This window comes from Aulonocara sp. 'chitande type north' Nkhata Bay, linkage group LG12 (assembly GCF_057382095.1).
Source record: "Aulonocara sp. 'chitande type north' Nkhata Bay isolate Kocher_YH1m ecotype deep benthic linkage group LG12, A_spYH_male_GT1.1, whole genome shotgun sequence".
Lineage (NCBI taxonomy): Eukaryota > Metazoa > Chordata > Actinopteri > Cichliformes > Cichlidae > Aulonocara > Aulonocara sp. 'chitande type north' Nkhata Bay.
The window spans coordinates 4,818,533-4,836,064 of NC_141355.1; the positions used below are offsets into that span (position 1 = coordinate 4,818,533).

General features: G+C 41.1%; 2 protein-coding genes across 2 annotated transcripts; one reads left to right on the forward strand and one right to left on the reverse strand.

The window, feature by feature from the left end:
* Positions 1–776: 776 nt before the first annotated feature.
* On the forward strand, positions 777–4,548 carry lg12h12orf43 (linkage group 12 C12orf43 homolog). Its single transcript, XM_086313287.1, has 6 exons — positions 777–937; positions 1,241–1,271; positions 2,812–2,910; positions 3,010–3,092; positions 3,178–3,265; positions 3,357–4,548. The coding sequence occupies exons 1-6, from the start codon at positions 808–810 to the stop codon at positions 3,703–3,705; spliced, it is 780 nt and encodes a 259-aa protein (XP_086169413.1). The 5' UTR covers positions 777–807; the 3' UTR covers positions 3,706–4,548.
* On the reverse strand, positions 3,815–10,119 carry hnf1a (HNF1 homeobox a). Its single transcript, XM_086313286.1, has 10 exons — positions 9,447–10,119; positions 8,230–8,429; positions 7,945–8,125; positions 7,582–7,784; positions 7,233–7,375; positions 7,010–7,151; positions 6,744–6,932; positions 6,557–6,663; positions 6,393–6,477; positions 3,815–4,522 (listed from the first exon to the last, which is right to left on the reverse strand). Exons 1-10 carry the CDS (start codon positions 9,743–9,745, stop codon positions 4,392–4,394), a joined length of 1,680 nt encoding a protein of 559 aa, XP_086169412.1. The 5' UTR covers positions 9,746–10,119; the 3' UTR covers positions 3,815–4,391.
* Between the last annotated feature and the right edge of the window lie 7,413 nt (positions 10,120–17,532).

Here is a 17,532-nt window from a genome sequence, read left to right on the forward strand (position 1 = left end):
AATGACAAAGTCCTCTGTGGAGCTCCTATACTGCACATCACCAAATCAGACACAGCACTGCCCAGTCTCACATATCGCAACCTCTCTTGTCAGATTGTCACTAATCCATGCTAGATTACTGATGGTGGATATGCTTACTGACATTTCCTGGAGCTTCTCTTTCTGAGTCGTGTTAATTGCACTTGAGAAATTAAAGGAGCAGCTTTGTCTAAATTGCAGTAAACTCTCTGTATCATGTTGTCGATTTATCCACTACATGATACATGATTAAGTTCTATGCAACCTGCAGGGTAAAGTGATGTTTTCACATTTGTTCTGAGGTGTGCCAAGACTAGTCTCTCTCTTAGTCTCAATATAAATGAGTTATAAGGGATGTTGTTTTTCCACCTTGAAACTTGAATATCACATTGTAAGTTTGCTGAACAAAATGCATACAAGGTGATGTGCTTGTGAGACCTGTCCAAGTTAGAGTGACCATGTGTCCTACTTAATGTGGGTCTGCACAGAATTCCCAAATATTGAGACAAAAATAAACACACCTCATAAAACCCCAAACATGCCATGACCCACTGAATAGTTTTGATAGTGACTCTAGGAAAAAGGAAGAAAACAGGACCCAGAAATGTAACTCTGATTTCCATTTGAAAAGTAATTTGAAAATAATATTTAACCTTGATTTACCACCGTTTCTTAAAACGGAATGAAAGTAGTGATGAGTCTGAGAACGCTTTGGGGTTTTTTCTCACCTGGGTAACAAAATACATTACCCAGAATCCTCTGCTGAAAACACAACACTAATAGCTGCACATGTGTTTCATCATGGCGGCCCCCGTTAAAAAGATGGTTGGGGTTTCGGACGACTCCAGCAGCAGTGACGACGAAGTACTTAAAAGATGTCAGGAGGCGGTTTGGGAGACGAAGGCTGTCAAAAGCAAAGGTTAGTGTTTGCCTCCTCTGTTTGAACCGAGGGGCCAAGCTAGCATACGTGCACCGCTAGCCGTTCCCAACAGGTACCCCGGAGAAGTTTCCACAATATTTATAGTCCATGCATAAAGAGCTGTCGGTCAGTAACATTTTCTAATGAAATTTATTTAATTGGTTACAAATAAACATTACGGTAAGACTCTAAGAGCATAGCGCAGCTTTAGCTAGCCCCTGAGCTTGCTAAATCAACACAGTGCGCGGGTTTAATCAGCTGCAGTGTAGCTCTGTTAAAGACACTAACTCTCTGTGTTTTAAGATGCGGATGCCAGTGTGAAAGAGTCAAAGCGGTAAGTGTTACCTTTTAAAATATCCATTTGCTTCTTTTAGTGTTAAATATCCGTCCAAGTGTGAAAACTGCTTCAATGTTCCAACAGAATACATTGTTGTTCCTTTCACTATTGCACAGGAGGGAAAATGTATGAAAGGTTTAGAGTATTTCCAGATTTGGTTGTTTGACCCACAAAGATGTTGTTTCACGCACAAAAGCTCTGTATGTGAACTTTGTGTCTTTCCAATGTGAGCAGTAAATTGTAATGATATTAGATTCAATTAATGTGAAAAAAAAAAAAACCCCAGATGTACTTAAAATTAGTTTTTGTAAGCTATGACTATCCATCTGTTCTGCAAATTAATCTCGCATTGCGTAATAATAATTTGTTGGTTCAAGTTAATGTTTTTAACTCGAACCAACCCTGATTTCTTTATATTTTGCTTAGAATTGTTTAAAGTAGTCTTGAGCAATAGTTCTTCGGGCTTTTCAGAAGGTCTTTCAGTGTTTCTTTGGACATCGGTTACTTTTTCACTCACTTTCAGTTCAGTCATTGTGCCTGATCATTTTCAAAGGAATGTTGTCTTTCCTTGTTTGTTTGTTGAGCCACTTAACACTGATTAACACAACATTGTGTCTTTAGGCACTTTAATAGCAGCCTGTCACAAAAACACATTACTTGTTACCATTTCTTTAGTTGAAACTATGAAAAATCCCCAAGAAAACACAGTTTGGCAGCCACAAAATAATATTTTTACGCCAACAAAGTGATTACTAAAAAGTTATTGGCCAAAAACTTGGCATGGTTCATAGCGTGTCTTTAAAAAATACGAGTAGATGAAACAAATGGAGAACTAAAAATATCTACAACAGATGAACAGTATCTGAAAGTTATGCCCTTAAAAACAGGAAAACGTTTAGCAAAGACCTGAGTGATGCCCCTCTGTTGATCCATCTGTTGTTCATGAAGCCTTATAACAAATGGTCTCAGTGGAAGTGTGGCTATCAAGAACCCATGCTAAATTACACAAGAACTGGACTGAAAATCGTTGGCAACAGATCTGATGGAGGGAAGAATCCAAATTTGAATTTTATTGTTCAAATAATTGTTAATATGTACGGAGGAGGTCAGGAGAGAGGTACAGCAGTGAGTGTCTATACAGAGGATTTGGGGGTTTTGGGCAGTGGTGTTGGGGATCTTGTCAAAATTGGCAATGAAGTAAAACTTACATAATTAAGAAAACACACAATGGGATACTATCAGTCGTAGATTGAGGCCAGACCATAACATTAGTGAAAGAGTGTGAGAGAATCTTGCAGAAACATCCAAAAAGCTTTAAATGTCCTCCAAGAAGCCTGGAGAAATATTCCTGCAGATTACTGAAAGAAAGGGCAGAAAAATCTGCCTGAGAGTTCAGAGTCAGAGGCTCGAGACTTTTGCAAAAGGCTGTAGATCCTTTATCTCAGTAGGCAAGTACAGAGGTATCTGTTTTTTGTTTTGTTTTTTTATATGAATGTCAGAAGTAAAATAAGCTTCATAAAGTTTTTTTGTATAACAGTCTCGTTGTCGCTGACCATGAACATGATGGCAACGAGCTCCAGGTCACGCCAGGATTCCAGACGCATGTTGCCAGAAAGTTAGGACACTTTCTTGACAGGTAACGACTCTGGCTACAAAAAAACAAAAAAAAAACCTTTTGTTTATAATAATTGATAATCATAAGATTATCTTATTAACCATTATATTTGCCTGTCAGTTGTATTTCAGAGATAAAGCCTCAAACTTCATCCTGTTTAGAACCAGCTAAATGTAACAAAGATGATGAGGAGGAGGAGGAAGGTAAAGTTTCTGGCTCTTTAAGAAGATTTTGTTTCTATGGGAACTTGTGTTCATCTCTTTAAACCTGACAGTTTTCTTCTTCTAGGATTTCGTCTGTTTTCTACATCAGTCCCAGGAAAGAAAGCTGAAGATCCTCCCGCCCCCGTAAGGCGTCGGCCTGCTCCCAGCTCAAGGTTCTTCATCTCTATTAATGTTTTCTTCCTTGTGTTATTGATTCATTTTTATTTCCCTCCGTATGACATTCTTTCTCTCTCTGCCCTTCAGCGACAGCGATGATGAGATGGAAATGAGGCTGAAAGAGGCAGCGGTGTCTGTCAAAGATCTGTTACCCTCGTTGGTGCTCTCACCCCCTTCGATGGAGTCTCCTTGCTCGGTAAAAATGACAAAGACGAAGAAGAAAGATACAGAGGGAGAAGAGAGCCGCGTTAAGAAGAAGAAGAAGAAGAAGAAGAATCAGGAGGATGGGGAACAGGTGGACTCAGATTCTACTCCTGATGCTCAGAGTAATGGTGAGCTCACAAACTCAGAACAGGAACACATGCAAGTCAAAGTAAAACGGAAAAAGAAGAAGAAGAGGCAAGAAGAAAACGCAGAGGAAGAAGCATTGCACTGATTTTTAATTATTTTTTAAATGACTTTCTGCCACGGTGAATTCAAAGATTTAAAATATTTTTATTCAAAAGCTGGGATTGGTCTTTACTTTGTCATTAATGATGTTAAAACAAAAAAGTGAAAATATTTCAAGGTGAGTTAAAAAAATGCAGGTAACATGCTGATGACAAGTTTCAGATCAGTTTACATTTTGTTTAAATTCTAAAACATTTACAAATATTTGAATAAAAAAATACACGTCAGTGTTAATCTTCCGTTGATTTTCTGTGTCCTCGTTTCAGTGACAGTTTGACGTTTGAGTCAGACAGTGTCATCGCTCAGGTGCAACTCTGGGTTTTCAGTGTTACGAAGGCGACCTGCTTCTTACTTTGGTACATCTTCATGGTAACCTACACTGCAGACCTTACCTGCTCGTGTTTCTGTTTCTGTAGTTTTATCTTCTTTTGTAAAATTAGTTGCACTGCTTGTCCACGTTTCTGATTGGTCAGATCTAGATTGGAAAGACCCTGGTTTGACGCATCAAGTTCATAACAGCTTTCGGGTGACTACTTATTCTGAATGCTGATCTTGGGGTGGATGAAGCCAGTATTTTGGGTATTTTGAACTTGCTTTGTAGTACTGGCCCCAAGCTTACATGGCATACGTCCCGATTCACTCCTGAATCCAGCTGACAGTCAGGAGACTCTTTTACTGTGCTGTGGAAACCATTTGTGCAGGGATGTAGGAGCTGATTTCTGTCGGAGACGGTGAGAGGAGGTGAGATTGATGGCTTTCTGTCGCCTGAGAGGAAGGATACAGCTCGAGGCTCTCGGATGAAACTGTTAATTTAAAAAAGAAAAGAAAAGAGGCTTCAGATTGTTTGAAAACAGTGTTTGTGTTGGGACATTTATGAGGATCAGGCTACAAAGACATCTGAGAGTCTATTATCTTTGGGTTCTTTTCTGTGAAGGTGTAGAAGGTAAAAAAAAGAGTTGCTGATATCAGTCAATTGATGTACACATGATAAGAAGTAAATAATGAAACATCTCTGATGGACTAGCTAACCACCCTGTTGGCTTATGCGCCGTAGCCAGCCTTGCTCTATGCACCATGTAATGGGTAAATGTCAGCTTTTGGCTTTGTGCAGTGTTTGAACCAGTCGTCTGCTTTCATGGTCTCCTCTCAGCTGCTCCTTTTAGGGGTTTCTACAGCAGATCATATGCCTCCATCTCACCTCTAGCACCCTCCTCTGTCACACCAACCCTCTGCACGTCCTCTTTCGCTACATCCATGAACCTTCTTTGTGCTCTGTCTTTTCCTCCTCCCTGGCAGCTCCATCTTCAACATCTAATCAGCGTCTAATCTTGTCCATCCTGCTCACTCCCAATGAAAATCTTAACACCAGCTCGGCCTCCTGTTATTTTGTCAAAACCATCTTCTCCAAAGCATTAGCATCACCCCTTCGATTTCCAGCTTCAAACTCGTGAGCCTGTCTGACACTCTTCACATAATCTTCCTTCAGGATCACCCCTAATCCATTTTTCTTCCTGTCTACAGCACGGTAGAACATCTTGAATCCACCTCCAATACTCATGGCCTTGGTTTGCTTCCACCTGAGGCCTGTACTATGAAGCCAGATTTTGGCTTATCCAGATAACTTCAGGGTTAACTCTGGGTGTTCTGTACTGCATGTGGTTCACTTTTTGCCATGGTAACTTATGCTTATATCCTTACTCTCATTCCCCATTATTGTATCTGTAACACGCAACTTCTGTCACTGCTGTGCTACTGGAAACTGAATTTCCCGAAGTAACCCACCCAAGGGATTAATAAAGTTTCATCTAATCTAATCTTATGCCGTGAACCTTACCTGGACCACCTGACCAACCAAATCTCCCAAAAATAGCATCACTATCCCTGGAATCAGGCAGATCTCCATGCATGAACAAGTTCATGGAGCATCGGTAATAATGAATATGTAAATATAGATTTTTACATGCAACTTTATTCCTGTCGGCGCTAAACAATTTTACAACAATTTTATTTTTTCAAGACCTCATATCAAATTTCCACTAAGGTTGAATTCTATTTTTATATTTAGTCTTTACTCTCAAGCTGTAAACAGCACCCAGTCTCCAGCTGAAGGAATAAAACTCAAACTGTCAGGAGCCGGTTATGTTTTGAGTTTCAGTTTCACATTTTTACTGATGCTTTTATTCGCAGCATGTTTTATTCTGCTGGATGAATAAGTTTTAAATGTTCGGCGTGTTAAGCCGTGCCTTATTAAACCCACCGAATGAAGTGCAAACTGCATCACATTGTGACGGGAATGAGAAAGGTATCAAATGGTGATTAAAGATCTATAAATATAAATACGACTGTTATTAAAAGAATCAGATGAATGCTGCAGAAAATTGTGCTATAAATCACCAGATTATCAATCAGTCTTAATTCCAGTGAATCATTTTTTTGTGGAAGTCATGATTTGTAAAACGCCCCTTTCAGTTTGCTCAGACCCTGCCAACATCACCCCTTTCATATGAACCCTTGATCAACTCGTGGGACCGTTTCTCCTGATTGTCAGTGAATCCAGGTGACAGAAAGAGCTCTGGTCTCCTGCAATATATCCAACTTTCCTGTCAACATCATATCATCAATCTCTATCCCTTTATCAGTCCCTACATTTACATGCTGTTTACATCTTTGTACCTGGTGCAGGTGAGTGTGGTTGCATGTTTAGAGAGTCTTCCTGTAAAGGTGCGTCTTCCTGCTCCTCAGGGTCTGTGGTCAGAATCTGCCCGAAACAAAAATCAATGATTTAGGTTTTAAAACTAGATGCTCTGAACAGACTGAGCTCTGGTCAGTCCCAGTACCTGTCTGACAGCAGTGAGGCTGGTCAGGCTGCTGCTGTCTGCGATGACCATGGCTTGCGAGAGCAAACTGGACGGGTGGTACTGGGGCGAATCAGATTTGCTGTACACTGGAACGACAAACAGATGAATGAATCTTTACTCGGGGATGACATGTTGAGCTCTAGTCTTCATGTTACTGCAGTCTTACTGTGACATGGCAGCTGTGCCATGGTTGCCATGAACGGACTGGCAGCCATGTGACTCTGAAGCTGCTGTGGTATTGGCGGCTGAGGAGAGGCGTGAAGCTGCTGCTGGAATGAGATGGGCTGCAAGGTTGTGAAACCGCCTCCCATGTTGTTTATGACAGGCACCGTCTGAGGTTGCGTGGAGGCTAAACCTGTGAAACAGCATTGACGTTGGTCTGAGAATTTTTCCCCTTATTACAAAATGGGAAATAAAGGGAACCAATGTTACCAATGAGAAGGGAGGACTCCCCCAGACTCATGACGCTGGGCACTGAGGCCATGATGAGGCTCTGTGAGGATGCAGGTGAGGCAGACAGACTGTGCAGGGAGGTTAGAGTGCTTACTGGGGGTAGTGGCCCACCACTGGACACCTGAAACCAGAGGATGGCATGAGGATGGCAGCTGGTAATTTAGCATATTGAACCACGAGGGATCCGGACACGAGCTCTCACCAGCTTGGGGTTATGGGTCTCGAGGAGTGTGTGGCTTGGTTCCAGTTGGACTGGACTCACCATGAGATGCCCCACTCTCTCCCCTCCGCTGCCTCTGGCTGAGCTCACAGTGTCGCATGGGATGTGCTGGCTGTATTTCACACCTGGGGAAACAACAATCATCCAGTCAGTCCCAGAACATTTATAAGGTTCGTGGTTTACACACATCACAGCTGACTTTGGTCGATTGCTCCAAGTCTAAATAGAATAAAGGTAAATATGAGCATCCAGCAGCACAACCAGTAGAGTCATGTCTCTAAGCCATTCTGATTTCCCTCTCAAATTTCCATACATGAGGATGGGTTATTACCGTGCTCGGGACTGGGTGGAAGGTTGGCGTTGGAGGATGAGGCAGTCTGACTGCCGAAAGGCGTGTCGAGGGCCAGTTTGTGACGAAAAGCCTCCTCTTTCCGACGGTTAGCGAACCAGTTGTACACTCGGACTTCAGTGACCAGGTTAGAGCCGAGGCCAGCAAGCTGGGAGGGAGACACGCCCCTCTGGAGGCATTCTGCCCTGAAAGAGGAAATCAGACTCTCTTTATTACAATCTTTATTACAAGTGTTAATTGTTATAAATCTATAGAAATATATGATCAGATGCCAAGAATTTAGATCAATCACAGCAACCCTATAAAAACAAGATAAATGAACACAAAATCAAAATCCCGTCTCACCTGTTACATTCCTCCACCAGCCCCTCTCTTTCCTCCTTGCTCGGGTTCTTCTGTCGTTCGTAGGCGTGGAAGAGGATCTGCAGGGATGCTGGACCCCACTTGAACCTGTTCCTCCGTCCTTTCTTGATGTCCTCCCCTTGGTCCTTCACAGTTGCAAGGCCATGTTTGGCATTGGTAAATTCTACATTTAAAAAGTTAGCATGGTTTTTGTTGTTGTTTTTAAACACCTCACATTTTTCTTTTATTTTTGCACTCTTGGAGCTCCAGCACGGCTTGTGTACTCACGCTGGCTGATCTCGCACTGCTTCTTGACATACCAGGTGTACAGAGAAGCTCTTTTTTGGTTCTTCATGGGCGTGCCTTTGTTGAGGTGCTGGGAGAGGTGAGACTGGTTGAGTCCCGTGGACTCCACCACCTCCCGCTGAGGTAGGTTATGCTGCTGCATGTAGCTTTTTACCATTTTTGCAACATGCCAGGGATCCTCACTGTCAGACAGACAGACACCTGAGCTTAAAAACGGCCCACCTTATAGTTTTGTGCATTTTTATTTAGTGGACTTTTCCTTAACAGATACCAGTATATGTAGAAGTGCTAACCAGGCAGTTTGTCACATCAGTAGGGATGTAAAATATGACCACACAAAGAGAGGTTTGTTGACAAAGAGAGATAAGAGAGAGCACGGGGGAACAAAGTCCAGCCCTTTCAGATCACTGGAATGGAAAACATGTAAAAGATTTATGAAGCCTAATTTAACACTTCCTAATTATCAAGTTGAAAACGTCATTAAAGACACACCAAATTATTTTGAAAGTCTCAAACAGCTTCCAAACATTTTGGTAAAGGTATCGGCAAAAATTAGTTGGGTTTTTTTTTAACAATCCTATTTAGAGCGAGCTTTTCCCCCACTTTTTTAAACATTTAATGTTTATGACAGAATGTCCAATGTTTATATGTCTGTGTTCCATATTTTCAGGATCAGGCCTTAAAACGGAACGGACAAAAATCACTCATGCGTTGCGCAAACACAGTCTCACATGACTAGCTCTGCTCTATTAATCTTCACCTCAGGCTCTTGGCTTATTTATTAAGAAATGGTCAGGGAATAATGATGAGGGTGGGTAATTAGTAACTAGCAAAGGAGGAACCCTCTTTATATTCGCCCAAGAGCCAGACTGCAGAGAGAGAGTCAGAGAAGCATGGCAAGGAGGGAGGATTTGGTAAAGACATGGGGACAGAGTGTAAGAAGACAATAGGAATAGTGGTGTTAACAGGTAAATGCGTAAAGTATTGCTTCGACTCTCAAGTGTGTGGTTTTGACACACGGGAGGTAACACAAAGACGAGGAGAATCAGAAGCGGTGGCAAGGATGTTGTCAATTTTCAGAATTTATCCGACCGGGTCCTACTGGAAAAGCTGCTGAGTGAGAATAGCAGTTACCGAGACATTAGGATGATTGTCGCTGTTGCCATTAAGCTTCCAGAGAAGTGCCAGGATCTACTTACTGCAGTAGGTGCTCGACTTCAGTCCTCAATTTGGACGCCTCCTCTGGAGAGAGCTTCTCCAGTTCTCGGAATATAGGTGGCGGGAAATCCATTTCTCCCTCCTCTGAGCTCTCTCCATCCCCCCTTTCTCCCTTCTCGTTGCCAGCACTTGCCCTGTTTCGTTCCAGTTCCCCCATGGCTTGGATCAGAACCTCCCGGGACAGTCCAGATTCCAGCAGGGCCCAGATCAGCTGCTCCTGCAGAGCCGTCAAACGACTCGGCCCCGCTTTGGCTGCCTCAGCCCTCTCCTCTACCTCCATTAGTCTTATGTCTTACCTCACTACTGCCTCGCAAACAAACTGCTCTCATGTGCACTACCACGCTCAAACGACAGCCACACAGCCAGTGCCAGGCCGCATTATTTTATATCTGCAGTCCCTCTTCAGCTCATGAGAAAGTAAACTTTCATTTTCCTTTGCTGAATCCTCCCGATGTGTCCAGAGCTGTCCGGTTTTAGCTTTTCACTTGTTGTTTTTGCTTTCAAAGGTCAATTTTCTTTTAATCTAACCTTCCTCCTATTCACCCCCTCCTCCTTACGTGCGCCCTGTGAACTTTGTCCCTTCTCCCTCAGTCCTCAGCAGGGACCAAAGTTCATCTTAAAAACAATAAATAAAAATGAGGGGTGTTGCACTGGCAGAGTCCACAGTCTACTTCTCAGAGCAGAAAACTGATAAGACAGTGGGGGGAAAACATGACTTGGAAAGTTGGGAGCTTTTTACGTATAGCTTTTTCTCACACGGAAAGGACATTTTAGAAAAATAGTTTTGGGCTTTTTTCTTTCTTATTTTTCATTCTTATTTTTTCTTATTCCATACATTTTATTTGTTAATGCATATGTAAAATATAAAGAAATAAATAAGTCAATAATACACGGAGGAGCAGGAGATCAGCTAAGCAGGAGCAAAGTTTGATTTGTCTTTTCTGCCAGGAGAGGGCGCTGCTGTGTTATCTTTACATTAGACTTTCAGGAAGTTGCTTCATGTTAGGGGCCTTGGTGGAGTGTTTTCTGTCATGAACATGAGTTCAAGACAAGAAAGGACAAAGAATAAGAAAGGAATAAGTTGGCACATCAGTTTCCTAAAACATTTCCACATTTACTGAGAGAGTGCTTTAAGGTCGACCTCTAACACTGTGCTCCCCCCCCCCCTTTTTTTTAAATCAATGTGCACAAGTCAAACACTTTGGACATCATCGACTACTTGTGACTATTTCACAAATTAAACTTTAAAAAAAGGAGCAAGATTTTCTCTTTTTTTTCCCTTGTTTGAAATACATGTGCTTATTTCTAATCTGATTCCAGCAGCACATCCCAGAAAGAGCTAAGAAAAGTGCAACAAGAAATTGGACAAGTGTAATGCAAAAAGCCCCAGACGCCTGTTTTAATATCTTACATTTAATTATGTTAGTTAGCAAAATTTCCAAAGAGCACCCCAGTGATGAATCTTGTAGAAGTAAATATGGGAAGGGGTTTAGACCACATGTATTTTATTCCGTGTTTTAACTATGTAATAATCCAACTTACTTTAAACTCTTCAGTGAAATTGGGAAAAATCTCTGCTTTCTTTGTGCATAAGGACAAAGACTGATGTCGAGTGTCTGTGATTAAAATAGACATAATTATGTAGTGAAAAATCACTGCATGGGCTCAGAAACACTTCTGAAAACCACCGCCAGTGAACACAGTCATCATGCATCCACAAATAAAAGTTCAACTCTGCCATGCATCTAAAAACAAGACCCAGAAACACTGCTGCCTTCTCTGGGCCTTACTGCTTTTAAGACAGCCTCAAGTGAAGTGGAAAACCTTCCTGTGGGCTGTGAAATTCAAAACTGAGGAGAGAGACCACCTGGTGTGTTTTCAGCGTGCAGTTCAGTACAGGGAGCGCATGACTGCACATGGCATGAGGTAACCAAGAGCACCTGTGAGGGCACCATTAATGCTGAACGATGTATACAAATCTACAGCTTTTAGAGCATCAACTGCTGCCATCGTGATTATTTTAGCACGACAGTGCAACCCTGCACATCTGCAGGGTGCTGCTAAACCAGGCTGCTTGCATATTTGGCACATTATGAAATGAAACAAAGAAAACGTGCACGTCAGCTGCAAAGCTGAAATTCTATGCAAAGCATGCAAAACATTTTTTTTTAAATACAGCAGTAGGCCTATGCAAATTCTGCATTTTGCATTTCTGATATGAATATAATCTTATTGATTTTTGACTATAGATCTGATTCTTTATTGAGTCCCTTATTAATTCTTGATCAGTTTTCTTTGTGGAAATTATAGATGGACAAAGGCTTGGAAATCACTGCTGAGTTTGACATCTGTGCGTTGATAAAGAAATTTATATGCTTGGAGAAATATGATTCTGGTATACTGGACAACTTGAAAGTGGTTCACCATTCCCATCTCTAATGTTTAAACTTTAAACTGTTCGGCTGTTGAATTCGAATAATATTATTGTTTCCATAGATTTGCCTTCCCCCTGTCTCTCCCGCTCTCTCCCTCTCTTTTTTTTAATCCACCCTCTTGTTTTTTGACAACATAAGTTGGCAGGAAGACTAAGTTGGAACTGAACTGGAAAGGAAAGAGGGCAAACTGAATAGGAGAAAACCTTTGAGAGTTAATGTAGTCTTTTATCTTTCCTCTTTTCTCTTTACACTGTAAAATGCTCACTTTCTCTGCCTGGATCACCTAATACTATTCTCAGGTTCGGCCTATCAGCACCTTTTTGTGTTGAGCTCCTGTTACCCCACCCCACCCTTGGGAAGATGGCATTATACTGTATTTGGAAGGGTAACAGAGCTGCCTCTATCTCCCTGAGACATGCCAGTGACCTGTAATTAAGTCCCATTGTACTATTCAGAGGAAACTCCTCACCAAAACGGACAGAGGGCAGTTGTGTGTGGATTTCCAGCAGCTCAGATACCGCTGTGACTAATACCCCACCACACAAGCTGGGTTTATCAAAAAGGAACACATGCAGCACACATTAGAGCTTGCATTTTCCCTCTCTGGAGAACTCAAAGCTATGTTGATTGGTAATGAGATACAATCCACGCTGTCCCATCTCTCATTAGTGAGCCATTGCTCGCTAGCTCTCTCTCTCCCCCTCGGTTTCTGTTTCTGCCTCTGCCTAGCGTTAGCCCCCACCCACCACCAACCCCACCATTCAACCCCATTGATCATGCATGCAGAAATTTAACACACCCCTTAATTCCTGTCCAAATAGCCCCTGTCCCACTTCCAGAGCTTCATCTGTTCATCTGCAGAGGGTAGAGTAGGCCTGTTTGCAGGCAGGACACTGACTGCAGCACTCAATGAGGATAAACTGTGCTGGAGAGGACAATCGCAAACCTAAATCAGTGTCTGTGTAACATAGGATGTGTGCTGAGTTGTGCGCTCTGGGCTCGAAGTGTTTCTATAAGGCATGGAAACACTGTGGAGGCATGATCTGGAGGCTGTGTTTTTACTTGTTTTAAAGCAGTTTGGTAGAAACCAACAGAGACCATGCTAGCAGAAACCACCTAGAAACTTTGCTTCAAACCATAACGATTGCATAGGACCGCATGCATGTATACCTACTGCGAGTCAAAGCTGACATTGTCTTTGTTTGAATTGCTCAGGCTATTGATTGGCCTTAACATTACCAGGTCACATGTTGAGTCAGTGTTGAGAAGATTAGCCAGAGCTGGCTTTGGTACTAATTAAATACTTAAACCCCAGCACTGAATGAGCACACAGCACACAAACCTCCTGTTATACCCCGTTGCATAAGCCAGTTTACAGCCTGGAAGGTGCATCAAAATAGACGAACACATTTTTAACTCTACCTGCAAATAAGGACACTGACACACATCACATTTCCACAGACATATTTGAATCCACAGTTATTAGATGAAGCAAGAACAGGAATACTGTATGGTATTGATTGTATTAATAGCACACAAAGTTAATTTCCTGAAGACAAAAGTATGTACATGTGTTGTGGAACTGATGACATGACTCACAGTGTTCTGGGAGACTTTATTTTAGTCTATCACCTCTCATATCTGATGTTTGGACCTTTTTAGAACCACACTAAACCAGACCGAGAACAGCAGATAAGTTCCTGTGTCTGTAAACTGGAAATTTCGACAAGTCAGTCAAACTTAGCCAGACTGTGACAGGAAGTTGAAACTCTTCCTTCATAATAAAGGGTTAACGCTCACAAAAAAGCAGGAAGACTAAAGGTCTGCAGTCTAAAACACTTGGTTTACTCTGGTTTGACTGTAACATAACATGGTTGGAGTGTGATACTCCTAAATGAGTGTCTTTATTACTTATTCTGTTATTTCCAAAATACACATCTAGTCTCCAACTATGGTGGTAAATAATTCTGATGCATGAAATTACAGTGCAGTGAAAAAGTATTTGCACCCTTCCTGATTTCTTAGCTTTTTGCATATTTGTCACATTTAAATGTTTCAGATCGTCAAACTAATTAGACAAAGATTATACGAGTAAAAACAAAATGCAGTTTTTAAATTATGATTTCATTTATTAAGGGGAAAAGTTATGCAAACCTACACGGGCCTGTTTGAAAAGGTAATTACCCCCTAAACCTAATAACTGGTTGTGCCACCCTTGGCAGCAAGAACTGCAATCAAGCATTTCTGATAACTGACAATGAGTCTTTCACATTGCTGTGGATGAATTTTGGCCCACTCCTCTTTGCAGAATTGTTTCAACTGAACCACATTAGAGGGTTTTCAAACATGAGCCGCATATTTTCTTCACTTTGTTTCTATTGACCCAAAGTTTATTTTGGGTCATTGTCCTGCTCCATAACCCAAATACACTTCAGCGTCAGGGCACGAACTGACAGCCAGATGTTCTTCCTCAGGACTTTCTGGTAGAGAGCAGAATTCATGGTAACGTCAATTAGTGATCCAGGTCCTGAATCAGCAAAGCAGCCTCAGACCATCACACTACCACCCCCATGATTGGCTGCTCCTATGATCTTTTTCTGAAATGCTGTGTAAGTTTTACAACACATGTAACTGGACTAAAACCTTCCAAAAAGTTCACCTTTTGAGTCATCAATTCACAGAATATTTTCTTCATTCAGCAGGTCTGACAATAATAAGAGCCGGGTGTGGCTCGTGAAACTGAACTCGGTAGTTAATCACAGTTAATTTAGCATTTAGTTTTTCACACAGGACCAGGTAGGTTTGGATCACTTTTTTCCTGTAAGAAATGACATCATCATTTAAAAACTGAATTTTCTATTCATTTCATCAAATATTAAAATTTGTTTTATGATCTGAAACATGTAAGTGCAACAAATATGCAAAAAAAGTCATAAAGGGTGGGCGAATACTTTTTCACTACACTGTATTCCAAAATATGAATGTAAGAATTTTTTTAGCACACGCAGTCAGAGTGCAGATTACCTATTACTAAAACACTAATCATGGCTCTGTTAATCAATTTATAGTATTAAAAGGGCAATTTCTTTATTTCCATGGGGCTGTAATTGGCTACCTGGTGACAGAGAAAAATTGCGCTAGTTGGATACAATCAGGGGTTATACGGGTAGGGAATGTGAGTGTAAGCTATTCTTATTAATCACCGACCAGTCCTATTAATAATAATACTTTTAAAAAAGTAAATAACATTTTGCAATATTAAACTACATGCATACATTTTCCTTTTCTAGCCATGCTGTAATTTTAGCGGCTTTGATATTCTCCTCGAGGCAGCAAGCTTAATTGAGGTGCTTATCTGTATAGGCCAACCTCTTATTAAATGGTATTAAGTAAAAATAGACATGTAGATTATTTAAGCAGAATAACAGAAACAAAATGAAGTCTCCCTGTGAGTTTCTGGCTTATTCCTTCCCCTACCTTTTCATCCAGCCACACCACCTGCTCCATTTGACTGACAGAAGTGGTGCTTGAACTGCAGAGTGGCTTTTGGAGGAACCGGGGCCCCTTTCGATCTGAAACACGTGCGCAACCATTTGCTGATCTTTCAGGGACAAACAGCAAACTGCTTTAATGAAAAGGCACAGTTGTGGGCAATGGGGCTTTAAGGTAAGCTTTCTTTTTTTGTGGGTGTGTCAGAAGTGTTACCCCTATCAGGAGCAACCCGTATAGCGATAAACCCCACTATCTTTAAAAAGTCAGTGCAGATGGTGAATCAGCGGCCATAGATGCAGGGCTTGCGTAACTTAACACTTTCCTCAGTGCACCAGAGTCTCTATTAAACACGTTTTTCAACTTTTGTCTGGGATCCCAGTTGATTTATTGCAAGCTGCTACATTTTTATATAATCTACAACTACAATCAGTCTAGACCAGGGGTGTGAAATAAGCCAGAATCATCCTCTAGGTGGTCAAACGTGAGATGTATAGAATAATTTTAAATATCGGATGCCATTTTTGCCCCAAAAAATGCTCTCCTGTTCTTGATGTGCTGATGCGATGCATGCATTACTGCATTTAAGGGACTGACCACATGAAAATACAAGCACAGGTGTAATTTTCAAAAAGTGGGTTTAATTTGACCAAAATGTCCAAAAAACAAAACACTGAAAGTAAGCGTTACTCAAAAACACTAGTTAACAAAAAACACTAACTCATCAAACTAATCTTCATTGTTTACTAAAATTCATTTAAATGTTTAGCAAAAAGTTTTGTTTTTTAGTTTGTTGTCCAAAAAACCCTCAACTTATTAAGGAACATTGTACATGCATTCAAATTATTGTGCATTTAAACAGTTCATAATTATTATACTATATAAAATATGTTACTGTCATGTACATAACAAGATAAAATAACATGATATTTACAATCCCCATATATCATTCTCTATTTGTTGTCAATACAAACAAAGGCAGTAAGAAACAGTTTTAAATACCTGTACACAGCATTATTATCACTTTGACTTTATTATTCTATTGACCTTGAAGGAGAGGTCAGAAGTCAAATGTAACATGATATTTTAAATCTTTGTGCAGTACTTTCTATATGTTGACAGTACACACAGTAAGTTATGAGGCTTTTTGTCAGCTTTGAGTTGGCCGTGAACACTAAATTTGAATAAATAGTTAACATGACCCCACTCTAGACCCCTACAATTTTTATCAGAAATCATTCCAAACTTTTCAAGCTATCCTGTTTCAGACAGAATGATACGCATGCATGCAAATGCTAACCTCTTTGGTGGAGGTAATGAGAACTTCATGCCGTTACAGCAGATGGTTCAGTCCATGTGGGTGGCCTTTGCATTTCAACCATTTCCACCTTGTGCCTCCTCTTTGCTCAGACCAGCAAGGACTGTACTAGCTGACACATAACTCAAAAAGCTAGGGAAAAAATTAATAATCAGTCCAGGACACGTTGGAGAGATTATAACTCTCGGCTGGCCTGGGAACTCCTTGTTGTTCCCCCAGACAAGCTGGAGGAGGTGGCTGGGGAGAGGGAGGTCTGGGCTTCTCTCCTTGGGCTGCTGCCCCCGGGACCCGGCCCCGGATAAGCAGAAGAAGATGGATGGATGGAAAAATGATTAATTATTCATGCAACTTCTATAAATCAGAGTCAAAACAGTGTAAACCAAACGTGTTCCATCATTTTGAATGCAGTGTAGTATGATACAGTGTAATGAGAGAAATGAACCAAATTAACTCAATCAAAGAAACTTTTTTTTTGCTGTGTAAATGACTGCTAATTAACTTAACTATGGGACTTATAATATAATATAATAGTCTATAATGATCTGTTAATGGCATCTGATGCAGGGAATTATTCTGTGATCATTTTGCTTGATCTTAGCGCTGCCTATGACACCATCGACCACAAAATCCTACTTAACAGGCTCAAGGTTTTGGCTCTGCCCTAGACTGGTTTTCTTCCTATTTATCAGACAGGACCTTTTCTGTTAGGACTGACAGGTTCACCCCTGACATTGCTGCCCTGACCTGTGGGGTCCCACAGAGTTCAGTTTTAGGTCCATTATTATTTTCTTTTTATATGCTTCCTTTAGCTGGTATCATTCAATC

Excerpts from the sequence above, each read along its gene's own strand:
- lg12h12orf43 (XM_086313287.1), top strand. The coding sequence starts at position 808 with ATGTGTTTCATCATGGCGGCCCCCGTTAAAAAGATGGTTGGGGTTTCG. Across the intron at positions 2,911-3,009 it reads TTAGGACACTTTCTTGACAG|TTGTATTTCAGAGATAAAGC; the intron begins GTAACGACTCTG and ends TTTGCCTGTCAG. Across the intron at positions 3,266-3,356 it reads CGGCCTGCTCCCAGCTCAAG|CGACAGCGATGATGAGATGG; the intron begins GTTCTTCATCTC and ends TCTGCCCTTCAG.
- hnf1a (XM_086313286.1), bottom strand. The coding sequence starts at position 9,745 with ATGGAGGTAGAGGAGAGGGCTGAGGCAGCCAAAGCGGGGCCGAGTCGT. Across the intron at positions 8,430-9,446 it reads GAAGTCGAGCACCTACTGCA|TGAGGATCCCTGGCATGTTG; the intron begins GTAAGTAGATCC and ends TCTGTCTGACAG. Across the intron at positions 8,126-8,229 it reads GCAGTGCGAGATCAGCCAGC|AATTTACCAATGCCAAACAT; the intron begins GTGAGTACACAA and ends TTTTAAATGTAG.